A 13,731-nucleotide genomic window follows, 5' to 3' on the forward strand; every position below is an offset into this window, starting at 1 on the left:
AATGCTTAAGTGGTGAGAAGGGGCCCAAAAGGCTCCTAGAGACTGGGGTTACCTTTTTCTTCTTCCTATTTATTCAGTAAGCACAATGTTCCTTTCTTAATTCACAGAAACTGCACTTCAGGTTGCGGACAAAAGGCGCAGTCCTGTAAGAACAGTCAGCGGTTCTCCTCTCGCACGTCCCCGCCCCCCCCCCACACCCTGCACACCCCCCCACCCCCCCACCCCGCCCCCGCGCATGCGCCTACCTGACGTTTTTGCCCTGGGCGCAGAGCATCTTGACCAGGTCCGCGATGGGGTACTGAGCCTTGGCCGCACAGAGACCGTAGCCTGCGAGGGACAAGGACCCACATGTGAGAAGGTGGGTTTTAGTTTGAAATATGTTTTTTAGTTTGAAATGTTTTCATTTCTTTCTTGATCACGTCATTTTTTATGCCCAAACCAGCCGCCCAACAGCAGGACTAGAAATGAAAGCACAAATTATAATGTGCACTGTTTAAACTACTGGCCCACATGTCCACTTCCAAATCTCAGGGTCCGTCCCCAATGCTGTGCAGGTCTGATAGTGCCAGGCGCCCCTCCCACACTCTTGTGTTCCCACTGTCTGTCTGTCTGTCTTCTCTCTCTCTCTCTCTCTCTCTCACGGAAATGCGTTCAGACCCTCTGCATTCTGCACACGAGGCTGTGATCACACTGCAGTCCCTGGTTCCCCTCCTCTCTTCCTTCTCTTCTTCCTCCTTCCTCGCCCCGGGCTTCTCCTGCTGCCCGCCTCGCACCACGAAGCTCCCCACGGCCTGGACCCTGCCTGGCCCTCTCCTCGGGAAACCTCGGCCTGCCCCGCCCCGTGGCTTCCCCGCCCTCCCTGCCCTCCGATGGCTCGCAGTCTGTCCCAAGCTCCGCCTGCCATTCAAACCCCAGGGCAGCATGCCCACCGCCCTGTCTCCACCTCACCTCCACCTCAAGCTTAATGTCTTCAAGAAGGAACTTAAAAATCTCGCCCTCTGCTCAAAAAAAAAAAAAACCTCCAGATTTCTGATATTGGTACAGGTACAGCCAAAACCCTCCAGATTTCTGATATTGGTACAGGTACAGCCAAAACCCTCCAGATTTCTGATGTTGGTGCAGGTGCAGCCAAAAGCCTCGGTCCTCTTTCTTCTCTAACCTTCTGCCCCTGGACTGTGAAGTCGCCCATCAGCCCCACTGTCCTGCCCCATCTCCCCGGGGTCGCAGGCTCTTCTCAAGCTATCCCCTCTGTCTCCCCCCACCCACTCCCAGCGCCACCCACCCTGCAAGGCCCAAAACAAATCCTCAGCTGCCGACAATCTCCCCTGTTCCCTGGGGCAGAAAAACGTCCACACAGCCCAGCTCGGCTCTCTGCAGAACCCACCTGCATCAGCCGTCTGACCCTCGACTAGGTGCGAAGTGCCCACAGGGAAGAGTGTGTCCGTCATATCTTTCCACCTCCAGCACCGTGTTTCTCAACAGGTTAACACCAGCGCCACCCAGGCGGGGACAACTCTTCATGCGGGGGTGTCCCGGGCATTACAGCAAAAGGATGTGTCTGCTCCCACACCCGGCAGACGGCAGCTGCCCCGGCTCTGAGACCGCCGGAACCCCGAGCCCATGTGTCCGGCATCTCCAGGAGATGACCTTGGCCCCGGGTGGGAAGGCTTGCACCTGAGCATGCAGCTATGCTTACCTTTACTGATGGCTTAGTACATAACCAACCACACTACCCCCATGTCAAATCAGAAGACTTTCCTTACGGAAAACTCCTATGAAAGAACGTGAGCGAGGGAAAACCTTCATCAGAAACCAAGGTCTCCCTGCAACACCACAGAATGCTGTTGTCACAGCGGGGAGGGACTGAACTCAGCCTCGGAAAAGGGGGAAACTGAGGCTTAAAGAGATCAAACAACTTGACCAGTGTCCTGTCAACTGTTCGAAGCAAAATGAAGCCAAAGCGAGACACTGAGACTCCCAGACTCTGCCTACTAGGCCAGGGGACCTGGGCTTGTTGGAAACCACGGGCTTCGCAATGATTTGTTAAGTATTTACCTTTAAAAAGAAACAGGTTAACATTCACTGAGCAAGGCTGAAGAGTGAGCTAGAGCCTTCCATAGACTGTATCTGACTTAATCCTGACAATAGGCCCAAAAATGATCAATAATAACCAAGACTCAAAGATGGTTTACACATTTGTACAGAATCACTGAAAGACATGGTACACTTCATCAATCTGTAGAATCTCTGTGTGATCCCCAAAATATTAAGCTAAGCTGAGAATTCTCAATCTTCTTCATTTTGTAAGGATAAGCTTGCTTCTACATTCCCATTATGTTTTCAGAAACAAACAGGTCCCAGTTAGATGAGTCCGAGTTAGCCCAGTGAGTCCCAGCTAGGTCAACTGCAACAGCTATTACAGGTTGTTTGTTTGCTTTTGCTTTTTTGTCCTTTACCTGGAGTAATAATAATGCTATTAGCTTCTCGAATCATGTCAACTGCATTGTCGAGGTTGATTTCTGTATGTGTTCCAGTAATTTCCATAGGTTTTCCACCAGCTGTCGACGTGGTGCCGTAGCCGCCGAGAATCACGTTGGCCAGGGAGCGATTCATGGCCTGGAACGCAGAAAGATCTGCCGTGAGCACTTAATCCACGCAACTTCCAGAGAATGAGCTGTGTCTGTGATATTCAGAACCCTTTAAAGAGGTGTAGCTGACCATCCGAAACATTTTAACCACGTAATTTGATCGAGCTTCTGAAAATGATTTCAAAAAGGTAAGTGGAAAGAGGGCATCTGGGAAACCACCTACACTTTTCTACAAAATCAACTATACTCAAGTGTATTTGCAATAAGAGAGTGAAATTTGTTAAGGCACCTGATGGAAAGTGACCAGTTACATTAAGAAGTTAATGAAAACTGCGGATCTGGTCGCTGCCGTGTGCACACTGATGGAGCAGGTGGCGCTTCCGTACCCCCGCACCTTTCACAAGAGGGAAGAGAAAGCACAGGGGCGTGCAATTCTGCAAGGCGACCTCCGAGATCTCTCAGGTGAGTCCTGCTACCGGCTGCTGGCTGTCCAGAAGCAGCCGGGAGAAAAAAAGGGTAGGGACTCATTTCGTTTAGAGCTCTGCTGCCCTCTGCTGTCAAGAAAGAAAAATGAACAAATTGCTACTGTTGAGTTTCCAAATCCGCTTCGTGAAGCTGTAGTAGAAGTGACTGGATGCATTATGAGACTCCTAAAATATTTTACTTCCAAAAAGATAGATAAGTTACATGCTGTTTCATTAAACTACATACCCACCCACTTAACCTGGAAACATCATCGTGGAAAAAACAGTAGGAAGGCACTTGTTGTTCTTGTATCATCACCTAACGATGTCCTTCCCACACAAACAGCTCAACTGAAATGTGCCAGTAACCGGTTGGATTCAGAAAATAGTTCATTTGTAAACCCCTTGAGGTGAGGTGGTAAAAGAGAAGAAAAAGAAAAGACAGCCCTGGCTGGTCAGTTGGTTAGAGCATTGTCCCATAGGCCAAGGTTTTGGGTTCGACCCCCAATGAGGACACATACAAAAAACAAGCAGTAAATGCATGAATATATGAGCAAACAACAAAATGGAACAATCAATCAATCTCTCTCTCACTCACCCCTTCCTCCCTCCCCTCCTCTCTCTAAAAATCAATTTAAAAAAATGAAAAGACAGGAAGTTAGATGTTTTGAGCAATCAAATGCACTTTAAGAGTTCAAGCATGATCAAAGCAGTCATTCTACATAGCCAGAACTGAGTTTATCACTTCAAAAAAATTCCAAAAATTATCAAACCCTGTGATAAATATATCATTGATCCATTGTTTATACCCTTTATAAGCTATATAATTATCTATTACTTTTTTAAAAAAGATACATTCTTATTAAAAAGCGAAAAAGCACCTGGAGATTTGCAGTGATAGGTGACAGAGAAAAAAACAGGACTCCCCACCCAAGGACAGCCCCGCCCACTGCCCCCTCAGGGCAGATGTGTCCCTACACTGCTGAGAGGGACTGGGGACAGAGGGACATGACACAGCGACAGATGCAGGCATACAACCCCTCTATTCTAACTTGACTTAAAAGGAACCATTCTTTACTTCCCATAAAACAAAACGGAGAAGAAGGGGAGAATTCCTAAGGGCACCTAATTAACGCATACCCTCATCCGACAGTATCTCAGAGGGGAAGCCGGGGAACCACACGGTAGTTCAGCAATCAAAGTCAACTTGTTAGACACATACCCACAATTATATCGCCATTAGGCTAATTCCATGTGGTCTCTTAAAAACTAAATTATTTCTTGTCTCTGAATTTACCGTTGCAACACCGTATTTTCAACAAATGTTTAGGGTTCAGGGCGTGGTTTCCTCTTTTCTTTTTCCTTTCCTGGCTTGTCTAAGTGCTTGAGTGATTAATGAGACTATCGTGTGACCACCGATCCCCAGACTGAAGAGTTCCCAGCTTCCAAGACAAAGCGTTTGCAACACTGTCCAAGACTGTTCCTTTCAAGTTGTTAAGCCCTATAATGAAATTGGTATGCTACATTAAAGGGATCCTTAATTCAAATAACTCTAAGCAAAATGTAAGAAAAAAATATCAAAACAAAGAAAAGGTCACGAAAGAGACGAGACCAAAGCAATAACAACATATATGCCATTCACTAGCATTTCTCATTTCAGTGCTTTGTAGGTGCTAATGAATTGGTCACAAGGCAAAAAAAAAAAAAAAATTAGTTTGGCACTGATCCCCTTCATTCTGTTCTATTGTCATTTGAACACAAGTGGCAAAATGCAAAAATCAAAAAAATGTGGCCTGAAAATGCTGTTCCACTTCCCAAGTAAATGGACTATAAAATCATAAAAAGAATAATATCTAATGACATCTGGATATAAGGCAAATCATTCCTTGGAGCTGGTTCTTTGAACGCTGTTGACACTTTTTGGTTTTTACAATCCTGGGTGTTGTGCAGCCGCACCAGTGGGCTCGGGGGACACCCAGGAGGACTCGCCGTCCGAGCAAAAACTCGGTGTCCTCAGTGTCGGCGACTGCTGCTCCGTCACCTCGGCGCGTTCCATTCCCTCTCACAGAGCAAAGCCACCCTGCTCCGGCGTGGGCCTGCGCATCTCAGCACCAAGTGAAACGAGGAAGGTCAATCTACTGGTGATGATAACAGGTACGGAGACACGGTGGTGCCTCTGCTACCGTGACCTATCTAGAGAGGATTCCAAAATACGAAAGGAGCTAACGGATAAAGTCTGCATCTAAGAGTTATTTAACAATTATTATATTCATTCGGATGTGCTGGGTCAGGCTCCACAAACACAAAGCAAATAACAAGTGACATCTTAAAATGCCTTCCTTGCAACATGAGGACAGCATTTCCTGCCTCCGGACTTAGCGTGGGGAGGAAGGGAGCTACTGCCGGCAGAGCACCGGCATCAGGCATCGTGCTGGCAATCTGGTGCGGGGCGACGGTGAGCACCCACCCCGTGCTGCTCGGCACCAGCCATGAAGAAACGATTTCTGTCCCTGGCTGGAGTAGCTCAGTGGATTGAGCTCAGGCTGCGAACCAAAGTGTCGCAGGTTCGATTCCCAGTCAGGGCACATGCCTGGGTTGCAGGCCATGACCCCCAGCAACCGCACATTGATGTTTCTCTCTCTCTCTCTCTATCTTCCTCCCTTCCCTCTCTAAAAATAAATAAATAAAATCTTTTAAAAAAAGATAGTCTTCATTCATAAAAAAAAAAAAGAAACGATTTCTTATCACAAACAAGCACAGGCGGAGCATCAGAGAAGATGACTGTGAAAAGCCAGAAATCAGGAAAACCGAGAAGTGAAGGAAACTCCCATCTTCGGAGCGGAAACACTCCGCAGGCATGTTCTTGTCGCTGCTGTCTTCGGCCTGTGACGAGACGGAGGGGCAGAGAGCGTTCCGGAAAACGCCCACTCCGCGCATCGCCCACGGGGGAGGACTCTCTGCAGAGAACCCCTTGTGGCCATCAATTTATCAATGTCAGCAGCCAACACAAAGGTCCTACTCCCTTGGACAATGTAACTGAAAAGAAACTGGCCTAAGGAAATCATCAAAGATGCACAAGGAGCATGTACTGCAGGGAAAAGAAAAGGCAAAAACAGCTCATAAAATGTTCTTGGGTAAATAAATTACAGGGTACCTACATGATATAATACCCTCTTAGCAGACACTAAGAACTGTTAGAAGACTGCTAGTCAGGAAATTAAACAACACAGAGTGTATTTAAACATATGCCTGTGAAAAAAACTACAATTAGATTATTAAATATTAACAGTTAAGTGGTAACGGAAATTGAGATGATTTTATTTCCTTATTTGTCCTTTTCTATTTTCTTCCAAATTTCTCACATTAAATGTCTTTTATCTTCATAATTGAATAATTTTTAAAAAGAAATCTTCAACTGTCTTTGAATCCACATTAATGAAATTGGCTACTACAGAGTATTAATCTGACCCAGGGTGATACTTATGGCCACAAACAGCTGGAATACCTTCTTAGCCTTATACACAGTATAGGAATAAACACATATCTGCAGGATGCTGACAGTAAATGGCATGCCTGAAGCAGAGGAAAGAGAGAGAAACAAAAAAAAAAAGAATAAGTAGAGAAAGCAGATCAAGAAATAGGAAATGGAAAAAATTAAGAGAAAAAGGATATAATAATACATAAGTATACACAGAAAAGGGTATTTTCAACGTGTGCCTCTTTCTACTTTATTCTAGTTACTATTGTAGAACGGCCACTGTCAAAGTTACTACAGTTATTATAACCAAAAATAAGAGATTAAATGAAGAAGGGAAAAGAAATGGAGAAGAAATAAAGGAGACACAGACAGACAGAAATTGGGGAAATAGTACTGATCAACTTAAGAACGTAAAGAAAGCCATTTAAGAAAAAAAGAAGAAAGGCGAGAAGGTACCCATGATGCCACTCCAAGATCCAGGTACAAGTCCTCCCCTCCTCTCCCCATGCCAGAGCGCCACTAGCTCTGTTAAAACGTAAAGCCGCCCATTTAACTTGAAATCAGTATTTTGTGCAACTGTATTAATGAAAATCTGCTGCCCCCTGCTGGTCATTCAAATCCACCACGTGAAGCCAAGTCAAACTCAGGAAGGGTTCAAGGTTCACTTTGAGAGAAAACTATTTCCAGTAAAACTAAAGGAATGTTTTCTTCATCATAAACATTTGTTGTTGTTGTTTTTAAAAAAACCTAAAGCCTGACACTTTTCAAATAGGCTTTCCAAAATTCCCTGAACAGTGTGAGGGATATGATTTTAAAACCTCTTAACTTGTTTTGAACTTGGGCTATCAAATCCTTTTTTTATAACATGACCAAGGAGAACTTATTTCTTAATAGAAAAAGGATAAATCCAGCATTCAATTTACAATGAGTTTTTCATTTAAAAATATAAGAGAAATTCTCATTTGTAAGACATGAGTTTTCTTAATAGTGTCATAAAAATGGAGGCGGGATAAGCATGCTCTTCTGCATCATTAATCAGTGTAAAGTTCACATGCCGATTTCACTCAGCTTCACGCTTGAACTTGCACAGTCGTTCAAAACTAGTATTTACATAATAATATCTATAATTAGAGAAAGATTTCTGGTCAAAACCTCTAATTATTTGCAGGATATCTGCTGGTCATCAGGAAGAGAATTTTTAAAAAAGGAAGCTAGAGAGTATTTGTCTTGTTCATTTTTTCTTTTCTTTCTTTTTTTTTTTTTTAAGAAAAATCATGCTGACCACAAAACTGCAGGAGGGCACTCCCACGGACGACCAGCGGGGGGGTGCACGGCAGCACGCTTTCCGGAAACCCCTGGGACAGGAGCACAAAGAGCCCGGGAAGCGAGCACGCCCCTTCCCGGCGACAGCCCCGAAGTGCAGAGGACGTATGTACACACAGAGAGAAATAACGACCGGACGACCTACCAGGGACAGCATTAGGGAAAGGTTAAATATATTTCGTACATCCACGTGATGGATTAGGATAAAGTCCCTTCAAATAATATCTTAAAAAGCATTTCTAATGATAAGAAAATGGCAAGAATATCTAGTTTGTAAGATTAAAAAAATAAACGTAAAAGTGTCCCTTATGATCAAACAAGTAAATACACAGACATGTAATACACTTAAAAAATATAAGAGAAGAGCCCTGGCTGGCGTAGCTCAGTGGATTGAGCTCAGGCTGCGAACCAAAGTGTCGCAGGTTCGATTCCCAGTCAGGGCACATGCCTGGGTTGCAGGCCATGACCCCCAGCAACCGCATATTGATGTTTCTCTCTCTCTCTCTATTTCCCTCCCTAAAAATAAATAAATAAAACCTTTTAAAAATTAAAAAAAAAATACAAGAGAAGGAAATAAACCAACACCTTCAGTGTTTGTCTCAGAGAGAGTGAGAAGATTCTTGTTCGTACTTAATTTTCCTGACGGTCTACACTGGAGTCCCCTAGAAGCAGCCTAGCAAACATACGCAAATACTACCCTTTGGTCCCCCGGCTGCAGAGAATATAAAGGGGGACAGTCACCGCCGCTGCCCGCGGGAGCACCGGCTGGCGCGTCCTTGCCCGCCGAGCACGCCCGCGTCCGCCCGGCGCGCGCCCCTTACCACACACATGATGTAGGAGAGGATGGCGCCGGAGGAGCCGATGAGCGCGCCCACGATGGTCAGCAGGTTGTTGTTGAGCAGGAAGCCCTCGGCGCACAGGGCCCAGCCCGAGTAGCTGTTCAGCACCGTGATGACCACGGGCATGTCCGCGCCCCCGATGGCTGCCGTCAGAGTCACGCCCTGGGGAGAAAGGCCAGCGCAGCTCAGAGTTCGGAAAGTAAAAAAGAAAGCCTCTGACCTGGAGCGTCTTGGTTCTTAACCATTCCCAGTTCTCCAGTTACTATACTTTAACATGCAAGTTTCTCGGCCGGTAACGACCAGGCGCCCCCACCTGGCCAACTCTCCCACAGACGGAACAAACGGACACCCGGGACCACCCCCCCACCACAAAAAGTCCCGTAGTCCCCAACAGGCAGTGCTGGGAAGCAGGCCCGGCCTGGACGGGGGTCTGGAAACACGCAAGAGCACTGAGGAAATGTCCCAGCTCTTGTGGTGTTCGCCCCAGGACAGGGCCTCGTTGGTGCCAAGTGCAAAGGCAAAAACACAATACAAGCCCGCAGTCTCCCTAGACTCAGGATCCAAGGGTAGGGGTCAGGGTGGCTAAGGCAGTGGGAAAGTGAGAACATCAATCCTGCAAAGGAGGAGGCTATGAAAAGAAAGCCTGAAATTCTCTGCATAAACTCTGCCCAAATCCCTGGCTGACTCCTGAACGGGGCACATGTGGGCAGACCCCATGCGATCCTGTTAAGGATAAAATAACGACAGGTTGTTGGGGTGGAAACTACCGCCCAGGGAATGCCGTCAATGATATTGTAATGACTGTGCGTGGTGCCGGGTGGGGACTGGGAATATCGTGGGAAGCACTCCGTAAAGTGTGACTTCCTAACCATTATGTGGTACACCTGAAACCAATACAAAATAACACTGAGTGTCAACTTTGGTTGAAATTTTTTTTAAAAGATTGCAGCTGCCCCTACCATAGGGGAGCCAGATTTTGAAATCTGGACCCAGCCTGGTGAGGTGCCTACAAAAACTTAAAACAGCGATAATCAATACCCCTTGGAGGAATACAACAGAATCCAAAGGTTCTATCTTTCACGAAGTCCATGATGTGACCCCAAATCACTAAATCAGAAAGGAAAAGGGATGGTGGAGAGATTTCTGCTTTGTATTCCAGATACTCCTACATATTCTGAGTTTCTTATGATATAGATGCATTCTTGTATTACTTACTGACGTTGAAGCCAATTATATTAGTCTATGAAATGCTTTATCTTGCTCAGACATTCTCATGGATTCATTAAGTATCTTTTAAATATTGAATTCACCTCCTCTCAAAGCTAACAATCCTTGAAGTTTTACATTTCAATGCTATAGGTTTGATTTTTGAGAAATTTTTTACTTCTTCTGCCCTATTGGATAACAAAACATCAAAACTATTTTTCTTTTGCTTAAAATAAAACAAAAGTCAGTGCTACATAAGCCGGAATAAAATTAGATCATCAGTAGTCATAGAAAGATAGAAATTTAAGTTACTTTTCAGTGTTCTAAAGGTTCTGTATTGAAATCATGGCCGAACTCTTAGGATTACATAAAAATCAGTAACTTTTTAACACTAAATCTCGTGTTTCTGCCAGTATTTGATAAGCCATTGTTACATATCTATAACACTAAATTATTTAAAATCTGAAAACATAAACCCTGCTTACAAAGTACACACGAGGCCAGATAAACGTGACACAACTCATTAACAACACAGCGGTACGCTACAGCACCACGCACTGGTAAAATAAAATGATACGTTGTAAATATAGACGGCTAAAGAACACTGTACGTATGAACATCCTAAGTGGGCAAACCAGAGAGGAAGAGGAGAACAGACCTGTCATGAAAGGCTTCTCGGAACTGCCTCACGGAACAGTTGTTGAAGCGCCTTTCACTTTACAGAATTACTAGACTTGGTACCACGGCTGCCAACGAACGTGGGAGCGACCCATGGGCAGGCACTACCCTACACTCACTGCAGAAACTGCTTTGTAGGCCTCGTCACACAGCAGGCACGCAATGAATGGAATGGAAATGCGTGGCGTTTTGGCCTGGTGGGTAGCTCAGCTGGTTAGAGCTCCGTCTGGACACACCAAGGGAGCAGGTTCAATCCCCGGGCACGGCACACAGGAGCGTCAACCAGTGAGTGCATCCGTACGTGGAACAGCAAAGTGACGTCTCTTTCTCTCTCTCTCTCAATTCAACAAATATGAATGAATGAATGAATGAATGAGTGAATGAATGAATGAATGTTTGGCCTTTAAAAACACACTGATCCAGTGAAATGACCCCAGAGCAATAAAGATGTCACATGTGACAACTTTAAAAGGAGCGATGAAGTAGAAAAAGTGATTTTCTTCTTACACTTTCCTCTACTTTCCAGATTCTAAAAACATAAACACCCAACATCATTTTAAAACATATTGATTGCGTCGGGGGTCCTGAAGCGCGAGAAACGTGTGACAAGACTCTAATCGGATACCCTACCGCCACCTCGGAGGCCTCCCCATCCCGGACCCCTACTCACCATGACGGAGGAGAGCGCCGACACGGCGCCCAGGCAGAGGATGCCCGTGGTGAAGCTGGGGTCCAGCATGAACGGGATGATCCCGCCCACGCTGGCGGCCAGCAGGCCCGCATTCAGCATGTGCCTCCCGGGGAGCAGCAGGGGCGCGGAGTTCAGGATCCCTAGAGCCGGGCACACGGCAGTCAGGCAGTCAGAACCCCACGCGCACGAGTGGAGGCCGCCTCACCCGAAACTACCAAAACGTGGCACTGAAAATACCGCTCTGGACCACCAGGTGGTGCCGCACTGGGGGAGCGGAGGAGAGTTCTCGCAGGGAGCGGAGACTGCAGGGGGCAGGGACGCAACGCCCCCCCACCCCGCTGTTCTCTACGCGACCACATTCATTTCTTTACTCAGGTCGCAGAGTCGCAAAAGGTCCCTTTTTCCCCCATAGGACCGACATGGAAGTTAAATGTCTTATTTATTTAAAACGTCACAACGGAGTCCTAGCACATAAGCATTTCTGAGGCTATCGACTGAGCCCAGGCGAGAAGACGCTGGCTTGCTAGCTGTTTCTAAAGACAAACTGTAAGATATGCTGTAGCCTCGACGTTCTTTCTATAACGTTTAACTTCCATGGAAGTCTCCCCTCCCCCTTAAATTTAGTGACTCGATGACTGAGAGGCGAGACGAGATTTTTTAAATCACAAGCTAGCTTTTCTAGAGATTCGCTTTTTCATGGAAACCCTGAAAGCAGCCTGTGTGGGGTTTTTTTTTTTCCTTTGCTTCTATTCTCACGCTTGGTTTCAGCAGTTGCAGAAGTAGCCAGACTAGAGCCCTAAAACGCGTATTTGTTTTTCAGATCTGTGCTGTGTACGAATCACGTAAACTTATTCAGTAAGCCTCCCTCTATTCTGGAAACCGAGCACTGGGAAGATGTCGTTTTGCGCGTACATATCGGTATCCTGAAACATCACTCAGCCCCTCTGGGCAAGAGCCTGTGCCCTGTCTCTGCCCCCAGCTGTGCGTAGAAGAACAAGCTTCCAAGCGATACGAAATTCGTGATGATGATGGGAAGCCACCTCTACAGAGGAAAAAAAAAAAAACGTTTGTCTACCCTGAGTGCTACACAAACTCCTCAGCTAACAGGTTCTACTGTTAAGCTATTTTCTGAACTCGAAACGGACCTCTCACCCCCTCACCCTGAACAAGAGCAACTCAGCCCCCTGTCGGGTGGGCCCACTTACCCTGCAGTTTTCCATAGGCAATGAGAGACCCACTGAACGTGACCCCGCCGATGTAGGTCCCGAGGTAGGCCACGATCTTGGTGAGGTTCGCCGCCGCGTCCGTGGCGAAGTGCGGGTACTCCACGATGTACTCAGCCACGCAGGTCAGCACGGCCGCCAGGCCCACCAGGCTGTGGAAGGCGGCCACCAACTGAGGTAAGTCGGAGATCTGGATGCGCTTGGCGATCGTCAGTCCTGTCGGGAAACGCAGGCCAAAGAGGAATGAAAAAAACGGGACGGGCCCTTGAGAGGTCACCGCGAGAAAGACCACGCTTAAGGATTTCCATCCTTGTCACCGCCACCAATTATCTGCTTGCTGGGGTGGGCTAAAGACACTCTAGGGGGACTGGATGGGCGCTAAGGACACCGGCCACACACACCCCTTCAAGGGGCAGGTGTTCTTCAACTCACCTGAGCAAGGCCCAGCTCCCAGGAGCCCCCGCCCTTCCCAGCCCCCGCGCACGCCCTGGCCGAGCGTGACCTCACGGGATCAAACCCCCCCACATTCTCCCCGCGGCACGAAAGACCCAGGCCCTGCACACAGCAAACAGCCGATGTGACGAAGGCCTGGGTTTGCAGGTGGGTGGACAGGGGCCAAGGCCAAAGGCTGTGAAATGCACACGTCTGGGGAGTCAATGTCCACATCGGGAGACGCTGAGGGAGTTTCACGCCTCTAGCTAGGTCATGTAAAGGGGCTAAGTTCATGCCTGAGGGTTTTCCTGCCCGGACCCACAGCGCAGAGGTCATCCTGCGAGCGTCTTTCTAGGCACAGCCAGGGTAAAGGGGGCCGAAGAACAGGGCGCTGGTAAGTGTTTAACCAGCAGCGCCTTGGGCAAAAACATCTGTGTGTGTAGATATGCGCTCGACCTTCACGGACATAGAGGTGTGCAGCACACCGTTTGCGAGTGATAATGAAATACACAGTCATATTCTTTACTGTAAATTGCACATGGCCAGCTGATTTTCACAGATTGCTTTTGTTGGGGTTGGCCAGACTCGACTGTCACCGCCAACCTAGTGTCTGCCGATGACCGAGAATGGCTCCCGGTGAATTTGGGTTGACACTTTTGTCGGCAGTGAGGAGTAAGACGAAAGTGAGACAAGACGCACGTGAGAACGTCACTCACTGTCGGCCGCGTGGCGACCACCTGGCTGGGTCTGGCCCCAGTCTGCGAACACCGGAGGGACACTGGCTCAGTCTCTTGTGCCGTTCACGCCGT

The 13,731-nt window shown here is 47.2% G+C and overlaps 1 protein-coding gene across 4 annotated transcripts in view; it reads right to left on the reverse strand.

The window, feature by feature from the left end:
- The window catches only part of NNT (nicotinamide nucleotide transhydrogenase), a 79,918-nt gene that overhangs the window by 21,584 nt on the left and 44,603 nt on the right, over window positions 1-13,731 (reverse strand). For all 4 annotated transcript variants that reach the window (XM_045839871.1, XM_045839872.1, XM_045839869.1 and 1 more), the window contains exons 15-19: window positions 12,473-12,706; window positions 11,247-11,407; window positions 8,675-8,854; window positions 2,457-2,616; window positions 246-327 (exon numbers count right to left, since the gene is read on the reverse strand). In XM_045839871.1, the coding sequence (XP_045695827.1) occupies window positions 246-327; window positions 2,457-2,616; window positions 8,675-8,854; window positions 11,247-11,407; window positions 12,473-12,706 (817 nt within the window). The remainder of the gene's footprint in view (window positions 1-245; window positions 328-2,456; window positions 2,617-8,674; window positions 8,855-11,246; window positions 11,408-12,472; window positions 12,707-13,731) is intronic.

This window comes from Phyllostomus hastatus, unplaced genomic scaffold (genome assembly GCF_019186645.2).
Source record: "Phyllostomus hastatus isolate PE091 unplaced genomic scaffold, TTU_PhHast_1.1 phas_contig_329, whole genome shotgun sequence".
Lineage (NCBI taxonomy): Eukaryota > Metazoa > Chordata > Mammalia > Chiroptera > Phyllostomidae > Phyllostomus > Phyllostomus hastatus.